General features: G+C 40.3%; 2 protein-coding genes and 1 pseudogene across 2 annotated transcripts; all 3 read left to right on the top strand.

The window, feature by feature from the left end:
• Window positions 1–254: 254 nt before the first annotated feature.
• Window positions 255–2,828, top strand: LOC131225414 (uncharacterized). The gene is made up of 3 exons (XM_058220949.1): window positions 255–382; window positions 1,072–1,318; window positions 2,466–2,828. Exons 1-3 carry the CDS (start codon window positions 255–257, stop codon window positions 2,694–2,696), a joined length of 606 nt encoding a protein of 201 aa, XP_058076932.1. The 3' UTR covers window positions 2,697–2,828.
• An 18,673-nt stretch (window positions 2,829–21,501) lies between these two features.
• Window positions 21,502–21,677, top strand: LOC131238091 (U2 spliceosomal RNA; annotated as a pseudogene).
• A 389-nt stretch (window positions 21,678–22,066) lies between these two features.
• Window positions 22,067–22,700, top strand: LOC131228802 (auxin-responsive protein SAUR64-like). Its single transcript, XM_058224664.1, has one exon. The coding sequence runs from the start codon at window positions 22,143–22,145 to the stop codon at window positions 22,584–22,586; it is 444 nt and encodes a 147-aa protein (XP_058080647.1). The 5' UTR covers window positions 22,067–22,142; the 3' UTR covers window positions 22,587–22,700.
• Window positions 22,701–26,161: the final 3,461 nt, after the last annotated feature.

Here is a 26,161-nt window from a genome sequence, read left to right as displayed (position 1 = left end):
GTAATGCCTAAACCCACATATTTTCACTTGTTACATCACTTAGGCTTGTGCATGTCCTACATGGGACCCACTTTCTTCAACACCCACACAAACTACTCCCTTACCTACATGAAGCATGCAAGACAGCCCATGTCTGGTTTTAGTGAGGGCCACAAAATATAAGATCTGATGGTATGCAAGCTGAATCCTTTCGTGTGGACTGCAAATAAAGTGGTTGTGCCCGACATGTCCCCTGACATTAATAAAACTGTAGCATGTGTACTGGGCTGTCCAAAGCCAATGACAGGTCTCCAACTCTCTACACTTTTCTCCAATCAAATGGCGTCCATAACATCCTTAGGTGTGTATGTCAATTATCTGTTGAGGTACTTGTGGAATACAGGTGAGAATGAGTGAGAAAAAAAAGTGCAAATCTTCTTTATTGAGATCTCTATATATATGTTGAGGGTACACTACCAAAAAAATGAGCAAAGGCTACGGACTATGTTATTTTTTTGCTACGGATATAAACCGTAGCTATACTACTACGGGTTTAATCCGTAGCTAAAAGATTGCTACACCACCTGAAATTGATGATCGTGTAAGGGGCTCTCTGAGGCCCACCAAAATGTATGTGTACTATCTAATCCATCCATCTGTTTTGACATATCATTTAGGCATGAACCCAAAAAATTAGGTAGATTGAAGGATCAAGTAGACCACATGGTAGGAAACAATGAAAATTAAATCACATGTGATTTCTATGGTGTGGTCCACTTGGGCCTTCAATATACCTTATTTTTAAGATCATAACCTAAAAATAATTATCAAAACGAATGGACGGCATGGATAAACTACGTACATCATGATGGGCACCACAGAGCCCCTAATAGGACCGTCCTGGTTGGAACCCAATCCATGCCCAAAAAGGGCGCGCGCTCAAAATAGAGGCGCGCCCAAAAATTTCTTTTCTTCTCCTCTCTCCCTCCATTCCCTTATTTCCCTAGCTCACTCTCTCCCGATCTCTGCTCCCATTCTCCTCTCTCTCTCTCTCTCTCTCTCTCTCTCTCTCTCTCTCTCTCCCGATCTTAGCTCCCATTCTCCTCTTTCCCTCTCTCTCTCTCTCTCTCTCTCCCGATCTTCTCCCTTTGCCTTCCTCGATCTCTCTCCCTCGTACTCTCTTGATCGCTCTCCCTTCCTCTCGCTCCCTCTCTCGATCTCCCTGATTTCCCTCCCTCTCTATCGGCGTCTCCCAGTTCGTTCTCTTCGAAGCAGTCATTTGATCGATCTCCCTCCAATAGCCAACGGGAATAGAAGAAATCAGAGCACGAAGTCAGAGGTACTCTCTCTTTCTCTCTCATTTCCTCTTTTGATGGCCGAAAATTGGGCAGCAACCATGGTAGTGGCAGACATATCCGCCACTGTCCATGGCCTCCTACATGTTTGAAGAAATGCTTCAACTAAGAATCTTTTTCGAAGGAGTGGATTGAGGAGAGATAAATGGTGGGGATTTCAGCGCTTCTCCAACAGTTCCCCCCAATTCCAAATTTACCTCTCCTTGGCTCCCCAAAACCCCAATCAAAAGCCCCAGAAATGAGAGCAGATGGGTGGCATTTGCAGCAGAGAGAGGCCCAAACAAGGGTCAGAACAGCAGTGGTTGGGATGATGGCCCTTCATCAGGCCCTTAGGTGCGTCTGTCTTAATTCAGACTCAACTTATTACGTCTTCTGGACCATTCGTCCTTTTCATTGTGACTAGTTTTGAGTAGTTTTAGATATATTTTTCTGTTTCTTTATTTGACTATGTGACTGTTTGGAAGAAGGAACTAATCTTACAAGATAATCTGATCAAGGAAGATTTTGTTCTAATTAGACCATTAGTAAGTCACTGTACTAAAAGATAATTGTTATGTGCATGACTACCAGAATAGCAATTCTAGTGCATTTTTGGGGATTAAGTCATTTCTTTCTTTTTTGTATTTGTGTGTGGGGGTTGATATTTGAAATCCTATGATATGCCATGTCGAAATTTCTATGCCTACTTAAGTAGCATGTAACTTTATGTTTTGGCCTTCAGATATGTTCATGTTATTAACAGCACCCTTATGTTTTGTATTCTCTGCTGTCATGTGTTGTTTAGAAGATTTCAGTGGTTGTAAGATACATTCTGTTTTAACAAATGATTAGTTGATTTTGGGCTTTTGAAGCTAATCACATTTTGAAAGCAACTTATGCTACTTAAATCAGCAATAGATTACTGTAGGTCTTACCAATGTTCTTGAGGTGTTTGTTTCAGACACAAGTTAAACCGCCTATACTACTGATATCTCCAATTTCAGGACCAAAATTTGAAGGAAATATTACCTGCCATTATTTGTAATTCTTTTGTTACGTTTTACCTGTCATTGATATGGGAAAATGCAAAGTTCTTGTATAGTACACTCTTTTTCTTCTTTTTAATAAAATGGGATCTTTTCGTGTGCTCAGGAAACCACACCACTGGCCGGTTCGTCAGCCGGTGTCATAGTCTCTATGGTGAATGCTTCTGGAAACAGCATGCAAGATGGCCTAAAATTTACCAAAAATTTGGCTAAAGATTGCCGGCTCAATGGCACTGCATTCCGCCTTGGGGTTAAGTATAATGGGTTAAGTATAATACAACACGTAATCACTACCTTTATTAAATCTAGGCCCCTGCTTGTATTGACATATTGTTGATGGAGGCTTACTAGGATTTCTATGTTAATGATAGTGTACTTCTCATGATTCCTGACATCTTTCATGGTAGGATATGCAGGCATACTGAAAATTCCTTGTTCCTGATCCAATTTATGAGTGGTATGTAGGACATCTCATGTTCTTCCGCCTACACACAGATGCATATGCATTTGCTCTCAAATACTTAACAAGAAATATTAACTACAATGAATAGAGATTGCATGACAACGGCCGAGATCCCAGCCAAAGTATCGGTGAATGCTAATATGTTGTTTTAAATAATTGAGATATTAAAAACTTTTACATAGTTTACTTCAAGTGATGATTACATTTAACATTAGAGGCTGAGTTCTCAATTAGTGACTAGTAGGGAACTCCCTATTGTGCATGAAGTTCATTTTTGTGGGGTTCATGGTTGGGATATCCAAGTCATTGACCTGATGGTCCTCATCATGGATAGACTGCTCACAGAAAATTTTCCCAAATTGGAAGCCTAGCCACCTAATATTTGGCCTTCTTTTCCATTGAGTTTGGATTGCTGTGAAATTCTTCGTAATGAACTTTTTTCTTGCTGCTGATGGAAAGGTTAGCATTGTCTGATTGAAGATATTCTTTGGCCATGGTCCATCCATGATGAGAGCTATGAGCTCAATTGTCTGGATCATCAATCTTGGGCTTCACATGTGCAACTTGTGTTCATAAGAGGAAAATCAATTCATCATTACCAAAATCAACTCATCAGTACAAAAAGAAAAAAATCCTTTACATATTAGTTTTGAAGGAAGATCTAGAATGCATTCAGCTAATGCTTTTGAAGTAGAAATTACATTATTCGAGAAGTGAGTAATGAGTATTTTAATTCTCATATAAGAATGCTTTTGCATAAGCATTTTTCCCATTCCAGGATAAGCACCTGGTGACCTAGTGCCGTAAGGGTGATATAGCATTCAAATTCACAAGTTACCAAGGATATTTGTGCATGTGTTGTTGTTTTTAGATACATGCATACCAAGACATGTATTCAATGTTATTATGTAAAACATCAATGATCAATAATATTTGTTGTGTCCCCACATGATATTCAATGATTGAACTAGTATTTTTCCAAAGTAAAACTGATAACTCTAACTAATGTATTAACATTCATCCTTTTGGTCTAGGCTTCCAGCTACATTTGATGGCATAAAACATGGTTCTTGCACCTTTTTCTGTTTGTACCAAATATGTTGATTTTGAATCTCCTTATAGTAGCACTAAGATAATCAATGTTAAAATATTATTTTCCTTTCAATGTCTCTTATGGGAACTTCATTTTAAAATGTCATGGATGTTGGTGCTCTAAAGATGCTCATTAGCACAAGTCTTCCTACAAGGTGCAACTCTTTTACCTATAGGAATTAAGCCACTAGAGTCTAGTCCTACACAGAATCTTGTCAGTCTTCTAGTACACTTTGAAGTAATCAAGTATTCTCATGTTCAAAAAAGGATTAGATGTGTGAAGTTTAACATTAAGATTATTTTTTTTAGTAATGTTTAACATGAATATTATAAGAAGAATAGTTCACAACAAGGGCCTAAGACACCCGAGTCAACTTTACCCACTCACTTGGATAATCTAAATTGAATTATTCTTTTCATCTTCAATGTATCTTATTCTTTTCAACAAGGGCTGAATATTATGGTTTTTTGCAGACTGGGTCTAAAGAGTTTTGTGCTCAATTACTAATGTGTGAGAAAACAGGATAAATTGGAAAAGTTATAAAAGGCATTACGAATGATGCTAGAAACAATTCGTAGATCATACTTTGCCTTTTCAATGTTGAGGATTATCTTTTACATTTTGTGATATATTAGGGTGTGTTTAGATTGACGGTAAACTAGGGAAAGCGAGGGAAAGTACAAGTGTGACATAAGCAGATGGTAAAGTGAGATTGACATTGGGGGAAGGAAAACCTTTGCACCTGTTCGTTTTACTATAGAAACTGTCTGGTTTGAATTTCAATTTTCAAAGGGAAACATTTTTCCTTCCAATTTTGCACTAAGGGCGTGTCTGGGCGGTGGGATTAGAAGGGATTAGGTGGGATGGGATTCAAAAAACATAATTATTACCCATGGAAGGGATTGTCCCCTGTTGCCATGGGATAAGATTAATTCCATGCTTTGTTGGTAATATGGTGGTACATTGAATGGATATACCCACCATCATTTGAAATTACTGAGAATAACACAAGTGTTATATCTAAACCGTTCATTTGTTTTGTAACCTCATTTTATGGCATGGGCCTAAAAATGAGGCAGATCCAAAACTTATGTGGCACCAAAGAAGTTTTCAACGGTAAGTATTCAATCCCCATTGCTTTCTATGGTGGGGTCTACTTGAGCTTTAGATTTACCTGATTTTTTGGCCCATACTCTAAAATAATCTCGAAAAATGGGTGGACGGTGTGGATATAGCCCACACATAACATTGGGTGAAATTGGCATAGGACCCAATACAATTCCATCTGCAGCTTTTCCATTCTTCCCAAACATGGAGTGGAATTGGCACAGGACCAGATGCAATTCCATCCCACCTAATCCCTTCTACTCCCATTGCCCAAACACGCCCTAAAAGCGTCACATCATACAGAAACCTCTTTTCCCATCAATTGATATTTTGGAAAAAAAGTTTTACTCCCTTGCTTAGCAATGGAAATTGATTTCCTTCTCCTTTTATGTTTATCAAACAGAGAAAAATGTCAAATGAAAGCCTTTCCAAAGGAAAAATGAAAAAGAGAGAAAAAAAAGGAAATGTCAAATCAAAGGAAAATTATTTGCTTTCTGTAGTATACTCTCAACCCAAACACTCCCTTAGAAAAATCTATTTGCACTGTCTATTCGCTTTTATTGTACTTCTCATGAATTGTGATATCTTCAATTTGGATAGGCAACTGCAGCTCTCTATGCAAGCTTGGAATTCAAAGAGGGTGAGTTGATTTTTAGGGACCAAATGCTTGTTGGCGCTCAACACAGTTCGAATAAGGTTGTGCCAATGACCATGTTTTTGCTTTTATCTCTAACTAATCTTTCATTTTTCCATTCTTTCTCTGGAATTTGCAGTTTCTTCATATTCTTCGGCTAGACTTCTATATGGTTTCTCTGTGATTTCTTGATGGTGGTGCCTCATCCACTGTACATGTGGCATACATGGTCACTCGGTTCTAATGAGGATATATTGTGTCCTGAAATTGCACTTATTGGATGTATGTAGCCATCCAATTTGCAGCCAACACACACCTAAGAGAGAAATGGTCAAATGTCCAAATTAATAGGATGTGTGGTTAAGATCAGTCAGAGTGATTTTTGGGCTGTGCTGCACCCATAGTGGGGCTGACTATTTTGGTGGTTGGCATTGAAATACATATATGCCATGTCCCACGTGTACGGTGGATGAGTAACTGCCATTCAACAAGTGTGGAGGTCATGTAGTGGTTTAGTCTCACTCTTATTACATTGGCATCTCATATATACATATTGCTCACTAATTTCTCATGTTTTGCAAGTTGACTGCCTTGTATGTAGCTACTGTTTTTGTTATATTGGTCACACACAAGTCACAAAGAGTAAAAATCATAGATATGCTCATTGTAAGAAGCCTCAAATCATGGAAAATTCTGTCACGATCTTGTCGAATGCAGGTCTTGGGATGGTCATGTTCAGTCTCGGTAAGATCATTGATATGCTCATCATGATTCTTAGTCCTTGTTTTTCAAGTGTTTTGAATTGACTTGAACTGCCTTTGAATTTTTTGAATTTTCAGGACTGTTCATGGCCCTTACAGCCAAGAATCATAGCCTGTGGGACTAAACTCGCTGCATACAGAATGGTTGCGAGGTTCCTCGCTGGCCCGGCTATCATGGCGATCGCATTTGTTGGGGTTGGCCTCAGAGGCACAATCCTCAGAGTGTCCATTGTTCAAGTGAGACCATTGCATTTTCAGCTCAATCTTCAAAGCACCCACAAAAACATTTTCAGCCTCATGTATAATGTCATAACATGCAATTTCTTTCATTTTGTATGATGAAATTGATTTTCAGCCATGTGCAGTAAGCTTTCGGATCAAAGCGAAGCTGAAAATAGGATGTTAGTTTATGGTAAATTGATAACCAGTAGAGGCATATAACTATTATACTTTTGTCAATGGAAATGAATGATTGTATATGATTGAATGAATAAATGATTGTGTTTGATCGAATGAATGAATGATTTAGCCACGAAGTATTTATCTATATTAGCTTATATGAGTTATCAGGGTGTACTATAATGGTAAGAGCTACCATTATTATTTAATTTTTTTATAAAAACATAGGCATTAGCTACGGCAATTAACCGTAGCTCTTACTAATTTCAGCCTATTTCTACGGTTCTCATTCTACTTTTAACTATAGATATAATCCGTAGCTGTATATAATTTAAAACTACGGAAAATATTGCTATGGATTTAATCTGTACCTATTGTTCCAAAAGCTACGGCTATTAACCGTAGCTTTTTATATAAAAACCGTAGCTGTTGCTGATTAAACCTATTGCTACGGTTCTTGCTTTACCTTTAGCTACAGATATAATCCGTAGCTATAAATACCTTAGGGCTACGGAAGCTACAGCTACGGATTTAATCTGTACCCATTGTTTCGATGGCTACGGTTAAAATCCGTAGCCATAACTTTTAGACCTATGGCTACGGTACCAATGGCTACGGTTGTGCTACGGACTTTAACCGTAGCCATAGGCCTTTAGCTACGGTTTTTATCCGTAGCCTTTGCCCTGTTTTTTGGTAGTGGTAAGAAATAAACTCCATTTATTCTCCTTAAAATTTTCTAGCTTAGTGAAGAAGAAAGCTCCGAATGTAGATAAGTAAATTGGCAAACCACTATTTATGTGCCTAATGCATGGGCATTTTCACATTGGGCTCGAGTGGGGTCACCTGTTGAACGTAGGGGTACACTCGAGGTGGTTGACCCATGCGATTTGGGGCCCACGGGGGAGGTCTTGTGTTCGAGACTCCTTACTAAGGGTGATTAATGTGCATTTCACACCGGGCTTGAGTGCGGTAGCTCGTGTGATGCGGGGACATACTCAGGGTGAGCGGCCCATGTGATTTGGGGCCCACGAAGGGAGTTCGGCCGAGGTCCTAACCCCTGAGATGTGGGGCATGGGCTATGAGATAAAGGGATTAATTCGCCATACTCTAACAGTTCAAGCTTTTAGAGAAAATAGTTAATTGTCTTGTATCAAATTTGGTATAAGAGCTTAGAGTTCTTATAGGGGAATACATTATTTGTTTAGGGTTACTTTGTTTGAGTCCGTCATGCATCTAGTCATTCACATGTAGCTTTTAGGAGTCCATAGTCCCTTATTTTATTAAATATATTGCTGGAGTAACATTGCATAGTCCCCTCATATAGAGTCTCATAGGATCATTTAGTCTCATATAGTCATCGTAGAAAGTCCTTAGGTGGAGTTAACAACTTGTACGCCCACATGTACGGATCATGGTTTTGGCTAACACCCTACATTAAACATGAAACAACTGCTAGAGTCACTAAACAAGTTGTCTCAACAGATCGAGTCTTGGGGTAAGTGCTTGGAACAAAGCATAGATCAACGCATTAACCAAATAGAGGTCTCCCTTAGGACAAACCCCACCATTAGGGAAGATGACTAATCTCAGGAAGGTGGCCAGAAGGATAGACCAATGAATGGAAGTGGCCAAGGAATCAGTCATAGGCATACACCCGCACCCCCACCCTATGAGGGACATCAAGACCATTATTTTGAAGGGTACAACATGTGCAGCCTCGTGGCTAGAGTGAGTGCACCAGAGGCTAGTGTAGAATTACCCACTGAGATCATTCTGATAGTGGATGAGTTTTGTGATGTCATTCCTGATGATCTACTGGATGAGTCTCCCCCTATGAGGGATATAGAGCACAGTAGAACATGGAACACCGTAATACCTATAGCCGAGTTTGTGTTTAATAGTTCTGTCGATAGGTCCACATGTCTCAATCCTTATGAAGTTGTTACTGGTTATAAACCTGGAAAACCTATTGATCTTGTCTCTATGTCACTGTCCCATAGGCCGTCAGAGCCCGCAGAGTTTTTTGCGTATCACATTCATTCATGTCATCAAGAAATCAGGCAGAAGATCATGATTAGTAATGAACATTACTCATCTTCTGCAGACCAACATAAATGTTTCATGAAATTTAATGTAAGGGACTCTGTGATGATCCGAATCAAGCCAGAGTGATACCCTCAGGGTACCGTTCGAAACTTATACGTGTATAGCGATGGACCGTTCAAAATTATTAAACGAAATGGTCTCAATGCGTATGAGGTAGATCTTTCACGTTCTATGAGAATTAGTTTCACATTTACGTGGAGGATCTAGTTACTTTTCAGGGGACCACTGATACTTGGTCTATCCCTTTGCCTACCCATCCTGATTTCTCAGATTTATCCCTTAATCCATGGCCCCCGACCTGTTTTTTCAGCCTCTACGTCCCATACCTACCCGTCCCAACCCATTTTTCCAGCCTCTACCTCCTATACCTACTCTTCCTAACCTTTCTTCCTAGCCTCTTCCTCCCATACCTAACCTTCACATACCTAGAGAGGAAATAGAAGATATCTTGGACCATTAGATAGTTTCAATGTCGGACGGCGGGTTTCAGAAGTAACTGGTTAAATGAAGTCACACCCAGCTTTAGAGAGCACGTGGCTCACTGCGGAGGAGCTTCAAAGACTTGATCCTGCCATTATGGAGCAGTTCAGGAGTTTTATTTCGCTATTGGAGAAATCTTCGCAGCCGAGGAGAATTGATGAGGACATCTCGAGCACAAGTGCACACATGCCTCCCCACCTACACATGTACGCATGGAGTAGGAGAGCCCCACCGTCGATCTGGCTTGATGACGACGTCCAAGGAGGGCCTCTTAGGTAGAAGATGAAGTTTGGTTCAAAAGAGTGGGCCTGATAGTCAAGAAAAGCCCATCATGGGATCTCATGATCATAGCCCACTAGTCAGATTGATTTCATATTTTAGGTTTTCCGTATTATTATTATTTAGAACATCATAAATGCTTTAGATTTCTTTGTTTCATTTTTATTTTAGTTTACTTCATCGCTAAGTAATAGGTTGCGCACATGGCGTGAGTTTAGGGGTATATGGTTTTTCTTATAAATAGGCACCCCTTATAGTTCTTTTGATTCATTTAAGCTTAATAAAAATTCCTGCTTTATTTTTCTGCTCTCTTCGTGAGTTGTGGGAGAATTCAAGTGGGTGCGAAGCCCTCACTTTTCGAAGGGTTAACTGCCGCGGTGCGAAACCACATCTATCCCCATCCATCCCTACCATTTTCCATCCATATCTCTCATCTTCTATCATCATTATTGCTTTAAATTTTTCAGCTTTTACAGCCATTCATCCCTCCTACGGTCAGTTTTCAGAATCTAGACCTATAGGAGGGTTGAAACTTCAATGGAGCACCACACCGCGACCGTACACCGGATCATTGTTAAACTTGGAGGGATTGGAGGCCTCCCTTAGCCGACCAAGGCATAGGTGTCAATTTGGGAAGGCAGGCTTCCATTACACGTGTGGCTAGCCCAGCTTGACCAAACGATCGACCCTTGCATCTCGTGCGTCAGCCCCATGTCACCGTCTGCACATGGGAGCTTTCCTTGGGTCGGGTTTTCCTCTTATTTTCCTCTTTTCATTCCTATTTCATAAACCCTAACCCTAGCTTGCATTAGCCATAATTTATTTGCCCCATTTTCTCACCCTAGGGTTCCTTGAATTGAACTTGGGGAATCCCTTGGATTAGGGGCTGATTACTATGCATGTGCGAATGATTATTTCTTATCTTCAAGCATCATTTGGTTCATAATTTTTATTAATCCGGCCTTATCATGTGTAGGCCTGAACCCGCATAGGTTCCCCTTAATTGAATGTTTGGACTTTTGTATGGGATGTGAAATTTTTGTGTAATTGTTTCTGAACTAACATGATCTTGAGCTTGAAATCTCGCACATCATGTTTGAATTTCATGTCCTGTATCAAATTGGTATCAAAGTAGGAGGTCTCGTGTTCAAGACTCCTCACCAGGGGTGATTAATGCAAGGGCATTTTCACACTAAGCACGAGTGGGGTCGTCTGTTGGATGCAGGAGCACACTCGGGGTGGGTGAACCATACGATTTGGGACACACGGGGGGAGGTTTCGTGTTCGAGACTCCTTACTATGGGTGATTAATGCGCATTTCACACCGGGCTTGAGTGGGGTAGCCCGTGGGACGTGGGGACACACATGAGGTGGGCGACCCATGTGTTTTGGGGCCCATGAAGGGGATTCGGCCGAGTTCCTAACCCATGAGATGTGGGGCCTAGGCTATGAGATAAAAGGATTAATTCGCCATACTCTAACAGTTCAAGCTTTTAGAGCAACTGGTTAATTGTCCTGCATTAGTGCCTCTTGTTTATTGTTAATCTTTTAAACTTTTCTTTTGAGTTGCACCGATTGTGTATGGAAGTTTTTCAATGGAAATTAGTACCAAAGACATGTTGATTGAGTGCCTTCAATTCATTACTGAAATAGGGATTTTGATCTAATTGAATAGACTATTGATTAATCAAGAAAGTCCTGAATTAATTAGTATGCTCTTTGGACACTTTTTAGTATGTTCAATTAGATTGAACATGGGGTCTCAATTGATCAAAGTCAATCAATCGATGGTTGAATTGACGGCTCACACAACTTTTACATAAGTACACTATTTTGTTTATAATTTTGTAAGCAGGTTATATTAATTGTGTTAATATGGGATTAGGTTAAGTTCAAAGAGTGCAAAATGTGAGAGCTTGAGAGCCAAAAGGATTTTAAAGGGAGAAAACTAAGGATTTTTGATATGTTAGTTGTTCCATCTCTTGTAACTTTCAGTTCATAATGGATTGTTAGTCGCCTGGTGAAGTGGTTTTCCTTCGTATGGGTTTTTCCACATAAACTTCTTTGTGCACTTTATGATTGCTAAATTTTTTATGTTTCTCTATTATATGTTTGATTCATTCTAAGGTTGCTTCTGCACCTAATGTGTGGTGGCTATGCACAACAAGTAGTATCGAAGCATAGGCTTTACTGCAATTTTTCAGCCTTAAGTGATGGATAGGATAATTGAAGATAAGTGTCGCTTATCAGGAGGTTCTAACAGATGCATCTGGCTTTCACATTGTCGGGAATGTTCTCTGTCAAGTCAGCTTGTAAACTCTGCAGAGAAAGAGATCCATGCAGAAGATGGGCTAGATGGATTTGGCATCCTAAAGTGCCTCATAGAACATCAATTTTTGTTTGGAAGGTTTTATATAAAGTAATCCCGGTGGATGAAAGAGTTCAAATGAAAGGGATTTCCTTGGCCTCCAAATGTTGCTACTGTTTAGTGGAAGTTGTTGCCACTAATCAGATTGAATCTATAGACCACTTATTTGTGGTAGGAAATATGGCTTCTGAGGTTTGGGCTTATTTCGATAATTTGTTTGATGTTGCTTCCTTTAAAGGTCAAACGATCTCAACCAAAACTTCTATGTGGTGGGAGTTGTCCTACTTTGGCAACCTTTTCTTACATCTAAAAGGGTTGCTACCCTATTTTCTTTTATGGGGAGTCTGGCGTAAAAGGAATATAAACCATTTTGAAGGAGTTCCTACCAAGGTAGATAGGGTTATATAGGAAGTTCAGAGTTAGTTGAGGAAGTCTGATTTAGCTTTGGATCTTGGTTGACGAAGTCTGATTCAACATTTGAACTTCCTAAGGTCCTCAACTTGGTGCATCAGTTGTTCCTAAACTCCTTAGGTATTACTAAGCCCTTTCCTAAGAGTATATCAATGTCGCTGGTTAGATGGGAGAAATTAAAAGATCAATGGATCAAAATCAATGTTGACAACTCAGTTAGAGGAAATTCAGGCCAATTTGGTGGAGGGGGTGTTGATAGAGGTTTTAAAGGGGAATTCATCTTCGCTTTCTCTAGTTGATATGTTACTGGCTCTATGTGAGGGCAGAAGCTCATGTTCTAGTTGAAGGCCTAGCTCTATGTGCTAAGAGGCTACTAGAAATTAGTGGTGGAAATAGATTCTAAGGTCATTGTGGACTTATTCAGCAGCGAGTGTGCCCCATCTTAGAATGTTTGGTACTGGAAGGCTAGATTATCCTCGATCAAGAGAAGAGCAAAAGTGAAGATCTAGTTTGTCCCAAGGGAAGAAAATGGTTTAGCTGACAGTCTCCCAAGAATGGGGAGTATGCTTCAAGTGAATCGTATTTACCTGACTTACTCAAATTTACCTATGGACCTTAGATGTACATTTTTCCTTGATAAAGTTGGATTGGGAAATCTATGACTAGGCAAAAGAGGGCCCTCTTAAAGCCCGAGGCCTTGCCGTGGTGGGATTAAATGATAGATAGTCCCTAACGTGTTATTTATTTATTTATTTTTCTCATGGGTCTATCCGAATTTGTAAGTTCCTTGTTCTAATCTTGGAAATACAATTTTTCTTTCTTTAAAAAAATAAGCTAGGCTTTATGTTTATTTTTTTTAGATTGAATCTGAGACATGGAATCGAAAGGATCAAATGAGATGTTCGAGATGGAAAAGTTTACAGGCTAAAACAACTTTAAATTTTGGAGGCTGAAGATAAAAGCCCTCGTAACTCAGCAATGGGTGTCACAGACACTCCTTGGTAAAGCGAAATGTCCCGATTCAACAAAAGAAGAGAATTGTGGTGAACTTAATCAGAGGGCTATTAACACTATTCAATTGTGCTTGGCCGACAAAATCCTTTATAATGTCATCAATGAGACAATTACCGTTAGCTAATTGGTGAATTTGGAGAGCATCTACATGACGAAGTCGCTCTCCAATCATCTATATATGAAGAGACGTTTGTACACTTTAAAGATAACATAAGGTTAAGATCTCTCTAAGAATATAAATGTCTTCAACAAACTAGTTCATTAACTTACAAGTGTGAAGGTGAAGATCGATAAAGAAGATAAAGCTCTAATTTTATTAACGTCCCTTCTGAAATCCTACGAGAATCTGGTGGATACTTTATGTATGGTAGGGATACCTTGGACTACCATTATCTCAACCCTTCAGTGGAAGTAGAAGAGAAGGAATAACGGTGGGGATGGTACTTTTACAGGTGCATTGGTTACTTATGGGAGATCGTCTTAGTGAAAGAAGGAGAAGTCATAATCGAGGTCTAAGTCGAAAGGCAAATGAAAGTTAAAGTGTAGGAATTATGGTAGGATGGGACATATGAAGAAGGATAGCACAAATCCCAAAGCCTATAAAAATGTGAATTCAGATACTTCACCAAAGGAGGCCAATTCAGCGAAATCCAATAAAGAGATGAGCGATTGCAAAGTATCGTTTGTGTCTAAGGTCAAACACTTATATAACGAGTTGATTTTGGATACGAGGGCATCATATTACATTTGTCCTCATCAGAGTTGGTTTGCCATGTACAAAGAGTATGATGGTGGCTTGGTTCTTGTTTACAATGATCATGCTTATAAGATAATTGGAATTGGATCGGTTTGTAATAAATATTCAATAGGGTCACATATATACTGATCGATGTGAGAGGCACGTTCTGGACCTGAAGAAAAATATGATATCTCCAAGAGCTCTTTATGCACTCAGGTGTAAGTTCTCCAGCTACGATGTTGTCCTGAAAGTTTCAAAAAGGGCACTCACTGTTATGAGGGTACGGAGGAGAAGAAACCTTTACAGGTTGATCATGAGCACTATATCGAGTGGTGTTGCTCTGTCTGTAATAGAGTCCATGTCAACACATTTATGACATACATTCTTGGGCCACATGAGAAAGTGTGGTATGAAGGCACTACTCGATCATGGTTTAATGCCTCCTTTTAAAATTTCTTATTTAGATATATGTGAGCATTGCATATATGGTAAATAATCAAGATTGTCATTTAAAAATGAGAAGCATATTAGTAAATGATCGCTTGAATATATGCAGTCTAATTTGTGAGGGTCGACGTCTATTGTTTCTAGAGGAGGGTTGTCATTCTTTGTAACATTCATTAATAACTTTTGTAAAAAATTTGAGTTTATTTTTTAAAATATAAATCTGATGTGTTTGCCACTTTCAATTCGTGAAAGGTTATGGTTAAAAATAGTTAGGACAAAAACTAAAACTACTGAGAGATAATAACGATGAAGAGTTTATTTCTAAAGAATAATTTATTTTAAAAGAATAAGGGGATCGTGAGGCATAACACAATAAGGCATACAACTGAGAAGAATGGTCTGTCGGAGTGTATGAATCAGAATCTATTGTAAAGAGCCCAAATTATGTTGAGTAACGTTGGGTTGGGTAAGGAGCTACGAGCTGAGGCCATTAACACTGCTTGTTATTTGACAAATCATTCTCCATTTATACCGATTGATTTTAAAATTCTAGAGGAAGTATGGAATAGTCAGGAAGTTGACTACTCGTGGTAATAGATATTTGACTGCAATGCTTACTCTTATATAATATTTGTTGATGGAGATAGGCTAGACCAAAGGGCTAAAAAGTGTAGCTTTGTCAGCTATGGTGATGGGGTGAAAGGGTACAAACTGTACGACCAGGTTTTATGAAAAATTATATGTAGTCGTGACGTCAAATTCAGTGAAGGTTCCTCATATCAAAAGGATCAGCACATGTTAACTAAAAAATCAGTTGTTGATGTTGAAATATATAGAGATGAAATACTTGAAAAAGCTAAGTTGCAAGAAGAGGTGGAGCCACCACCCGTGAGGAGGAACCCATCGAGAAATTGCATTGTATCGTTGAGAGAAATAGATAACTCAAATATTGCGTTTACCCTCATTACAGATGTGGGAGATCCATCTACCTTTCAGGAAGCATTAGATGGCATAAATGCTGAGAAGTGGATGGTGGTGATGCATGATGATATGGATTCTCTATACAATAATGAAACATGAGAGCTGATACAACTACCTGTTAGAAGGAAAGCAATCAAGTGAAAGTGAACTTTTCGTAAGAAATTGATAGGTACAAGACTAAATTGCTAGCAAAGGGTTATGTTAAAAAAGAAGGCATCGACTACGGTGAGATATCCACACCAGTTGTGAAGCAAGTATTGAAAAGGCCGAGCTAAAAGTCCTGGGGAGGGGGGGGGGGGGGGGTGAATAGGACCGTGGTAAATTAAAAATAAATGCGAAATATAAAGATAGATAGCACAATCAAATAATAAAATAATACAAGTAAATAGTAACCTCAAATGCACTAGTTTTGAGAGGTTGATACAAACTTAGTTCTAAGGACAGCCTAACAGCAAAAACCAAAGGTTTATCATAGGACAACCTTATTAGAACGTTTATAAGTATCAAAAATTCAAACTAATAAAGAGGCAAAGGAAATAAACTAAGGTATTACAAGATTCACCACAAATGCATAAAGTAAATTACATCATTCACCATAAGTGCATAGAGTAAATTACAATATTCACACACGTAACCAAATTCAATCATCCACCACAACTCCAGGAATTATAGTGGTTCATTTGTGTGTGTGTGTGTGTGTACACCAACTATTAAAAAAACAGCCACACAACTACTCCACTCCTAATATCCACTCCCTTGGGATATTAGCTTTCACTATGAAAAAAGGTTTTACAAGGTTCACCTTAAAACTTTCATAATTGTGTTTTTAGTTGGGCTTACACAATTACAAAAACCCACACTCTAAGATTTTCTAGATTACCTCAGGCAAAACAAAAAATGAGATTTTCTGGCACAACCTCACAAAGTACAAAAGATACACAAAGACTAAATGATACTTATCTTAAAATTCTCCTTATGAAGAAGCCCAGTAGAACTAATTCGATGTAGACGAAGATGTTTAATGTCCAATCTCACAAATGAAAGGTACGAAATCTAAATGATTTTTAGATTAATTCATCCTGGGCTACCTTGATTTAATTTTGATCTCAAAGAGGGTAAAATCACAAATCCCTTCTTTAATGAAATTGAGTTGAATGGTGATCACAAAATCAAATGCAAAAAGCTATTTAAGAGAATTTAAAATGAACACAATATAGCTTAAGAAGTGCTGAAACTTATCTCTTAGATTGATGGTTTGATATCGCTTAGAATGAATGAAAAACTCTGAGATTCGTCCTCTATTTATAGGTGAAAATATTGTTATCTTGACTGGTTTAAGGGTTGATTCGATTGGTCGAAGGATCAACCAAATTTTAAAATTTCTGGCGCGATAAGATAAGGTCATTACTCAATTGGTCGAGTGGCTTGCTTGACTAGTCGAATGGCTTGCTCGACTGGTCGAATGGCTTGCTCGACTGGTTGAGTGGGACCAAAAAACCTTGTTAGACTTTGAGTCGAGCCTGCACGACTAGTCAAGTACTGTTCACTCGACTGGTCGAGCAGTCTCCACAACTGATCGAGGGTCCAACCAAAAGTTCTCAAAATTTGCAACAAATCCTGGATTGGTCGAAAAACTCTTGGACTGGTTGAGCCAGAGCTTGGACTAGTCGAATAAAGACTAAGATTGGTCGAGGAAATGACTCACATAACAAATGCAATGAATATGACCTAACTTATGGTCAATCTAGGGTCATCCATATCTTGTTTGTGAGTTTGAACAATTGAAATATCATTCGCTCTACTAATTCACACATTTGAAATACTTGAAGCTTATCTTCAAATCTTGAACTTGAGCTTGAGTAAAGACTTGAGTTCTTGAGTCTTTAAAGTACTGAACTTGAAGATTAGACTTGAACTTGAGTCTTAAACTTGTACTTGTACTTGAGCTTAAAATCTTGAACTTCGACAATGCTATTTCAACTTGAATACATAAAGAAGTTCGACGAAGACGTGGACAACTTTAAAATGTACGAAATTGATCTCATCAATACATGATACAGATTCTAAATGATTTGACACAACAAAATTTGACAACACTGGGTGCTAGATTTACAATATAGCATTTACAGGTATCTATTAGCTTCTTATTGGTGTTGGTAACCTGATATAATTTGGAATTGGAACAGTTGGATGTGGATACAACTTTTTCACATGTGGAACGAGAAGGGTAGATTTACATGAGGTAACCTAAGGTTTCAAGGTGTGGGGTGTAGAGAATAAGATTTGCATATTAAGGAGGTCATTGTACAACCTAAAATCGTTGCCTAGGCAGTCGTAATAAAGTTTAATTCTTTTATGATGAGTCAATTATTTATCAGAAATGAATTCGATCATTGTGTTTACTTTAGATCCCTAAATTCATTATAGCAGTATTGTATACTGATGATATGCTTACTGCTAGCCATAGCATGTCTAAATTCAAAATACTAAAGGCTAATTTATCTAGGATAGTCGAGATGAAAATTTTATGGCCTACAAAAAGAATTCTCGACATTGATGTACATAGGGATAGGGAAAGAAGCAAGTTATGGTTTTCTTAGGAAGTCTCTCAAGAAGGTCTTGGTTAAGTTCGGACTTGAAAAGGCTAAACCGATAAGCGTCTCTCACGCTGCTGACTTTTGACTTTCTTAGAAACAATGTCCTACATCAGATGAAAAAAAAAGTAGTATATGTTTCATGTGCTCTAATCGAGTGTGGCCGATAGTCTTATGTACGCTATGATCTGTATTATACCTGATATTTTACAAGCATTGGGTGTTGTGAGTCGATATATATCAAACCCCGACAAGAAACACTAGGAGGCTGTGAAATAGATACTTTATAACATACAAGGTACGACTGACTATGTCTAGACATTTTGTAAATCTAAGAGAATTGGTAGGCTATGTTGATGTTGATTATGTTGGTAGTGTGAATAATAGAAGATCGACTTCCGGTTACTCATTGGTGTTAGCGAGTGGAGCGATTAGTTGGATGTCGAAGCTTTAGTCTATAGTTGCACTTTCCACAATCGAAGCTAAGTATATGCAGTGATGGAAGCATTTAAAGAAGCAATTTAATTGAGATAAATGTTGAATGAGTTAGGCTTTAGTAAGAAATCATGCTTATGCATTATAACAGTGAAAACACGATCAATTTGTCAAAAAACTATCACTCACGAGCTAAACACATTGATGTGAATCGTCATTTTATCTTATAGATACTAGAGGAAGGCAGTGTTACTCTTAAAAATATTCATAAAAGAAAAAAAAATTGGAGGATATGCTTACTACGGTTGTCCCTGCAAAGAAGTTCAGGTTTTTCTAAATTTCTCTAAACATGGGAAATAATGAATGAAGATGGAGTGTGCACAAGAAGCGACGATAGTGATTTTACTATGAAGAAATTTAGATATGGTGATAGAATCTTAGAATATTGGAGATGCAAGATTTAAGGCATAATAGAGATTGTTAATTGAGTAACATCGATTTGTTGTTGAAACAAGGATTTTGATCGAATCGAATAGACTATTGATTAATCGAGAAAATTCAAATTATTCAGTCTTCTCTCTGGAAACTTTTGGGTGTCTTCAATTCGATCGATCATGGGGTGTTGATCGATTGAAGATCATCGATCAGAGTTGATCGATCGATGGTTCAATCAATGGCTCGCGCAACTTTTGCGTAAGTGCGATGTTTTGCTATTTCTGTAAGTGAGTTATATAAATCGTGTTAATACAAGATTAGGGAAGTTCTAAGAATGCAAAACGTGAGAGCTTCAGAGACAAAAGGGTTTTGAAAGGAGAAAACTAAGGTGTTCAGATATGTAAGTTATTCCTCTTATAACATTTTGTTCATGGCGGATTGTTTGTCGCTTCGTGCCATGATTTTTTGTTACAAGGGATTTTCCATGTCAAATATATATTCTCTGTGATTGTTTGAATTTTTCGTTTCTTTATTGTGTGTTTCATTCATTCTAAGGTTTCATCCGTACCTAACCTGTGGTGGCCGCGCACAACAAAACAAAGCTTAAGAAACTTGCTATCAAAACAGTGAAAGAGTTGGGCGAACTATGTTCTACCTGATTTGAGGTGCAAAGATTCAGAAAATTCAATTCGTGTTGTAAAAATTGAAGATGAACGCGATGTATTAGAAAAATTGTTGTCCAAGTCTGGCACCTGCAAGCATTGACTTCAGCTGTAATGCCTAAGTACTACATATTTTCATTTGTTACATGACTTGGGTTTGTGCATGTCCTACGTGGGACCCACTTTCTTCACACCCACACAACCAACTCCCTTGAGACCAAGGAGCTTGCAAAACAGCCCATGTCCGGTGGTAGTAGGGGCCACAAAATACAGGATCTGGTGGTTCACATCGTCCACGCTGTGGATATGGTTGTCTTGTGAAGAGTGATAGCACGGGGTGGAGTCCAATTTTGAAAGCTCAATTGTAGCAAAAGAGGAAAAAATGCAGATCTTTACGGGACGTATGGAAACGAATTAAAGTTATTGGTCGTGTGCTCCCACCTTTCCAAAAAAATGCAGATCTCTAGGGAAATGGATGTAAATTATTTTGTACATCAACAAAATTACAGGTGCTGTGCTCTTACCTTTCTGGGAAAAAAAAAATGTTGACAAGTAGGCCCACCAGTGGCTAAAATACATTCAGGAGGCCCACTTCATTAATGCTCCAAAGGGCTGGTTGTGTTCCAAGGTCATGGTCTGAAATAGCGCCTGTAGGGCGTACTGTTGGTGATGTGTTCGATCCAGTGGGGTCATAGATGACAACTTGTTCACATTCCCAAACTTTTCATGAATTTGAATGGTCCAGTTGCAGGCCTTGTAAGAAATCAATGCTTGAGATCAACATGCCCCATATGCTTCCTGCATCTTCTTGGGCTAAACATGGATCTAATTTCAGAGCCCATGGATAAATGGGCTTGGCTTGTCACAGGTTCTACAATTTTCTTATTGATTCAAAGCCCAAATCAAGATCCAGGATGATTTACATTGCACCCGGCCTCCAGAGTAAACTTCTCCGGCATGATGGGCCTAAGCCCAGTTTCAGGTCCATCAAACAAATGGGCTAAGCCCATTCCTAGTTGGCTCCCACCGTCCAAGAGCCTAACTGAGACAGACTGTTGCTCTAAGCATCACGATGATTCAAGATGACGGTGCAGGGAAGGATTATCCTCATGTAGGCTTCCCTACCATTGGAAAGAAAAGAATTATCAATAGAGCAAAAACTAAAGCTGGTCCATGTTTGGATGATCCAGACTCCTGATCTGACGCCACACCCTCAGTGGATGAACCGTACTGAAAATATTTCCCCAATTGAAATCATACCCCAGCAAGTAGACAGTAAGGTAAAGATTCTGTTGAGAAAAGACCAAAGATTGGACAATTGTATATTTCGATGTGGTGGACTTTTGGATATGGAGCGATGGCCAATGCATGTACACACCGAGGGTTTAGGGTTTAGGATTAAAGAAACATTTATATATAAGGTCCGTTTAGACGATCAGGTAATTCTACCCAAGATGATCAATGCATTCCACCTCTACTAAGGCCAGCATTGATTGGCGTGGAGTATGAACATGTTGGGTTTCTGTGGACGTTATTGGATTTTAAAACAATGATAGAGAGTTGGCGAGGTATTTGCAAGGAAGGCCCACCACAGCTGGTGTAGCATCATTAATGTTGGGTGGGAAGGCAAGCAAAACCACGTGATTGTGGACCACTGAAGGATTAAGGTTGTGATTACATTTCGAGTCGATCGGTTGAGAAGTCATCTTCGCTGGCATTTTCCTCTTTTACGACATTTAGGCCAGCTATGGCTCAAGTGTAGTACCTGTCCAGCTCAATGTCTGATACGTGGCCACCAGGCCACATGACATTAAATTAATCTCTTCTGTGAGAGGGCCCACTAAAGCAGCTTGCTGGGGCCTTGAATGTGGGCCATACCTTGCACTTCTTTATGGGACTGAGTACAACCCAATGAAATGAAAAGGAAGTGAAAAAATAAAAATAAATAAAAATAAAAAATTGGTAAAATTCTAACCAATTTCAAATCTTACATGTATTTACACTGCATTTATCCTTGACACTGTATAATTTATAGTTCTATCTTGATTGATGAATATAGCAATCACTAATAATGAGAAGTCAGCTGAATGCCCTAGAGTTGATCCCCTCAATTTCATCTTCGAAATCTCCAAACCATAAATGATTTTACAAAGCCTTGACAACAAAACGCAGACATGTCCACCACCAAACTTAAAATCTCATCTAATCAGCACATGGTATTGTATCCTTTGCTCCCTAACATAAGAAAGCTACATTTGGATGTAGTGTCCACCCTTGCATGTATATAACTAACCACTTCCGCTCCTTTTTTCACAGCACGATTCACATCTTTTGCAATCTAAGATTTAGGTCACCTTCAACTCATAAAGTAGACAATGATCAATCCCAAGAAGCTTGTGGAGATGGTGAAGAAGGGCCAGAAGGTGGCTGCCCTTGGGAGGAGGAGAAACTCATTTTCAAGAACTGATGGCTCTGCAGATTCAAGTGGGTGCAGCACTTCGGTGGCAGATACGGGACACTTCGTCGTGTACACCACAGATGGAAGCCGTTTTGTGATTCCTTTGGTGTATCTCAGCAGTCCCATCTTCAAAGAGCTCTTTAAAATGTCTGAAGATATGTTTGGGTTACCATGTAATGGGCCTATCACATTTCCCTGCGATGCGGTCTTAATTAATTACATTGTCTCGATGATCCAAAGAAGCATGTCTGAAGATGTAGAGAAGGCCTTGCTTGCTTCCATAACCCTTGGGCATTGTTCGACTTCTTCATTACAACTTGAAGGATTGCCCAATCAAAACATACTCCTTCACGGCTTCTAATTGAGCCTTACGGACGGTGGTGCAAAAATTCTTGTCTCTTTCCAAAAAGTTTACATGTATATATGCTCTATTCTACAATTTTGATTCAATCCAAATCTTGTTTGCTATTTCTCAGTTTTAAGGCTGAAATTCCAATGAAGAGTGTGTCAAGGCTTTGAAAATGTGTTTCTCTTTAAGATCTGAAATTCCAATGAAGAGTGCGTCAAGGCTTTGAAAATGTGTTTCTCTTTAAGATTGAAAGTCATTAAGTTACTCTCATATTTATGCTGAAAAATATACGTTAGTAACAGGTTTGGTTGGTTACTTATCACCAATATTATAAACCATGTAATGTTTTACTTTAATGGACATATCAGCAACCACTAAGTATCAGGTATCCAGTCCTTTATCCACATAGCACTAATTAATTTAATTATTAACAAGAGGCTAAGCAGGAAGTGTCTCATTAGGAGTAGGGTTGTAAATGGGTTAGCAGACCCGATGGGGTAACTAGACCCGGCCCATTAGATCCAAACCGGATCTTTCCTGTTTGTTAAATGGTAAAGGTCCATGTCAAAGAACAGACCCAGTTACTAAATGGGTCTCCATTTGGTTTCCTTTATAATATGCCCGGCTAGACCTAAAACCCATTTAGGAAGCAGATCTGGTTTATGTTGCAAGGGACCCATCTAGACCCGATTTAAAACTCGGTAAAAATGTTTGCATTGTAAATTTTTTGTGACTCACTAATAATTTGAATTTTATTTTATTAACAAATTAAGCATTTATCCCACTCTCAGAATCGTGTCCTTTCGACCCCACATGCGTTGGTTTAGCTCTACTGCTAGAAGTGGCGGAGTGGAATGCTGAGCGGAAGGGTCTCTCTCTAAGGTGTCCGCGCGCAAAGGTACCTAGCACACAACGGCTCTGTTCTGCGCAACGATTGCCAGCGCGCGACGATTAACAGGTAATAAGTTTAAAACGTCGGCGCTGAATGGTTCACGTCGGCGCCGAATGCTAGCGCGCAACGGAAGGAAAGTCAATATGCGAAGCTGAATGTTAGCGCGCAACGTCAGTAGCGTGAAATCCCCCAAATCTCCGACTATTCAGCATTATAGGCGGAGTGGAATGCTGAGCGGAAGGGTCTCTCTCTAAGGTGTCCGCGCGCAAAGGTACCTAACGCACAACGGCTCTGTTCTGCGCAACGATTGCCAGCGCGCAACGGTAACCTCACGTCTATCAGGTTTGTTCACAAAATGCTACGGTGACCGTGCAACAGTGGCCAATGCGCAACGAGGTACCGCGCAACGGTGACCTCTCGTCAATCAGGGCACAAACCGCACTCTCCGCTAAGCTATACAAACTAGTGTATGTTTTAGGAAGCAGAACTGAGGAAAGAGATCGAGTGTTGAAGAGAGCTAGGGCATGAGAAGATGCTCGAGAGTCCGCGCCCCGACGATCAGAGGGTCTTCTGCTTCATTCCCGGCCAGGAAAAGGACTGATGCTGCTGCTAAAACCCTCTTCATCGGTAACCTGGCATTCAGCTGTTCCACTGCGGACCTATTCCAAATTTTCCAGAAATATGGCAGGATGGCCAAGGTGTATCTCCCTCTATTCCCCGGGACAGGAAAATCTCGGGGATATGGGTTCGTCCAATTCATGTATGAGGACGATGCAAGGCTGCGAAAGGAGTGCTAGACGGGAAGAGGATTGATGGCAGAGTAGTGTCGGTCCAACATGCCCATCCCAAACCCATAAACCCCAAAAGCTCCTCCAATCTCCCACCTAAGCCTGCTGATCTCCCGCCAATCACGACCCCCAAAGATCCCTCTTCCAGTAGACATCCTAGTCCAAAGAGGAGAGGTTGGCAAGCCCCTCCTCAACATCCAAGAGATGTGCGCCCCCACCATGGTCAGATTTTGGCGGACCCTGCGGCCGTTACTACAAAGCTTCAGGAACTGGAACTTGGCCTGGTCAGATTTTCGGGTGAGATGTTGATTTCCATCACTCAGCTGCAGGAGGGTATCAGGGAATCTAGATTCAGGGCCTCTGCCATTGACGTTGTCAGGTTCTCCAAGACCCTGTTCCTCGTCATCTTCAAAACCAAGTCAGAACTAAATGATTTTGTTGAAGACAGTTCTCTCTGGCATAACCTTGGCCTTGTCAAGGTGACTCTGTGGTCCCCGGACATTTACCCGGTGTGCGAAGATGTCTGGATTAGACTCTATGGCATTCCAACGCATGCGTGGATTGAGTTGGTGCTCCGAGATCTGGGGTCCACGTACGGGACGGTCCTTCGGATAGATTCTTTTTCACGGTACGGGATTTTCCAACGGTTTGCAAGAATCCAGGTGTGGATGGTCCTGGGCTCTTCCTTCACTCCAAGCAATCCCTCCTGGTAGCCCGGAAATCATACTCCATCTGGTGCCATTTGGAGAACAACAAGGGCAATGTCTCAATCCATTCCACCGGTAACACCAAAGGTTATCAAGCAGGCACTCCCGAGTCCACCAGGGAGTGGGTCGCCAACAGATTTTTCAGAGGCAACTCCTGGACGAAGGTTTGCTCCACAGATGTGTGTGCAAATTCCTGTGTCAGTGCCAAGGCATATGGGAGACTCTCCCACCCCTCTGTTCCCCTTCTCGATGTGGATCCCAGCCCAACTTGCTCGCCTCCCCTCGGAGAACCCCATTCAGGCAACCCACATTCTCTGGCAGTAGCAGATCCTCAGACAGTGTCGGCCATTGAAGCTGCCCCTCTCCTTCCCATGCTACCTTCGCCGACTCTAGGCCACCACGTTCTCCCCTCCAGCATCTCCATCGAGCTCTTGGCAGTCGACATACAACAGTCTCCCCCGCCACAGTGGATTGCTATTTCCCTCTCCTGGTCCTCCTCTGCAGAGAATGCGCTCGCCGATACCTATGCTCCCTCTGCCATGAGAGAGGAGGCCCAAACAGAGAAGCAGTTGTGCATTCCCCTCCATTCGGACTTCCTTTCTCCCTCTTCTAGGAAGTCTCTGCCCAACATTCAGGTGCCCAATTTTATTAACAACAGCAATGTTAATTCCCCTCCTAGTCCTCCTTTGCAGAGAACGCACTCGCCAATACCTATGCTCCCTCTGTCGTGAGAGAGGAGGCCCAAACAGAGAAGCAGTTGCACATTCCCCTCCACTTGGACTTCCTTTGTCCGACTTCTACGAAGTCTCTGCCCAACATTCAGGTGCACAATTTTATTAACAACAACAATGTTAATTCCCCTCCAGGATTGTTGGTAGGAGCTTGTCCCCAAAGCCTCACAGAAGGTGAAACTTTGGTCGAAATCCAACCGTTGGGATTATCCAGATCAGTCGGAAACTCCCCTATTAATCCTCTGGAGGACAGTGGCAGCGAACCGGACTCCCAAGACTCGGCATTCCCTGTCCAAACACCCCTGCCCCTTGAGGATGCAGAGAGAATTCCACTACCCCTTGGGCTGTCTGATGGCCATGTCTCGGTATATAGGAAGTTAGATCTCTCTGTTGATCTTTCCTCATATTGTCTATCTCACAGCGAAGGCGGCGACCATCAGGTTACTAACCAGGGAAACTGTGGGCTGTC

The sequence above is a fragment of the Magnolia sinica genome, chromosome 2, assembly GCF_029962835.1.
Source record: "Magnolia sinica isolate HGM2019 chromosome 2, MsV1, whole genome shotgun sequence".
NCBI classification, from domain to species: domain Eukaryota; kingdom Viridiplantae; phylum Streptophyta; class Magnoliopsida; order Magnoliales; family Magnoliaceae; genus Magnolia; species Magnolia sinica.
This window is presented reverse-complemented; position numbering and strand designations above follow the sequence as displayed.

What these genes read in the sequence shown, in the direction of transcription:
- LOC131225414 (XM_058220949.1), top strand. Translation starts at nt 255, where the DNA reads ATGTGTACTGGGCTGTCCAAAGCCAATGACAGGTCTCCAACTCTCTAC. An exon ending in GAGGTACTTGTGGAATACAG is followed by an intron (nt 383 to 1,071) that starts GTGAGAATGAGT and finishes TCCCGATCTTAG; the next exon opens with CTCCCATTCTCCTCTTTCCC. An exon ending in ATCAGAGCACGAAGTCAGAG is followed by an intron (nt 1,319 to 2,465) that starts GTACTCTCTCTT and finishes TCGTGTGCTCAG; the next exon opens with GAAACCACACCACTGGCCGG.
- LOC131228802 (XM_058224664.1), top strand. Translation starts at nt 22,143, where the DNA reads ATGATCAATCCCAAGAAGCTTGTGGAGATGGTGAAGAAGGGCCAGAAG.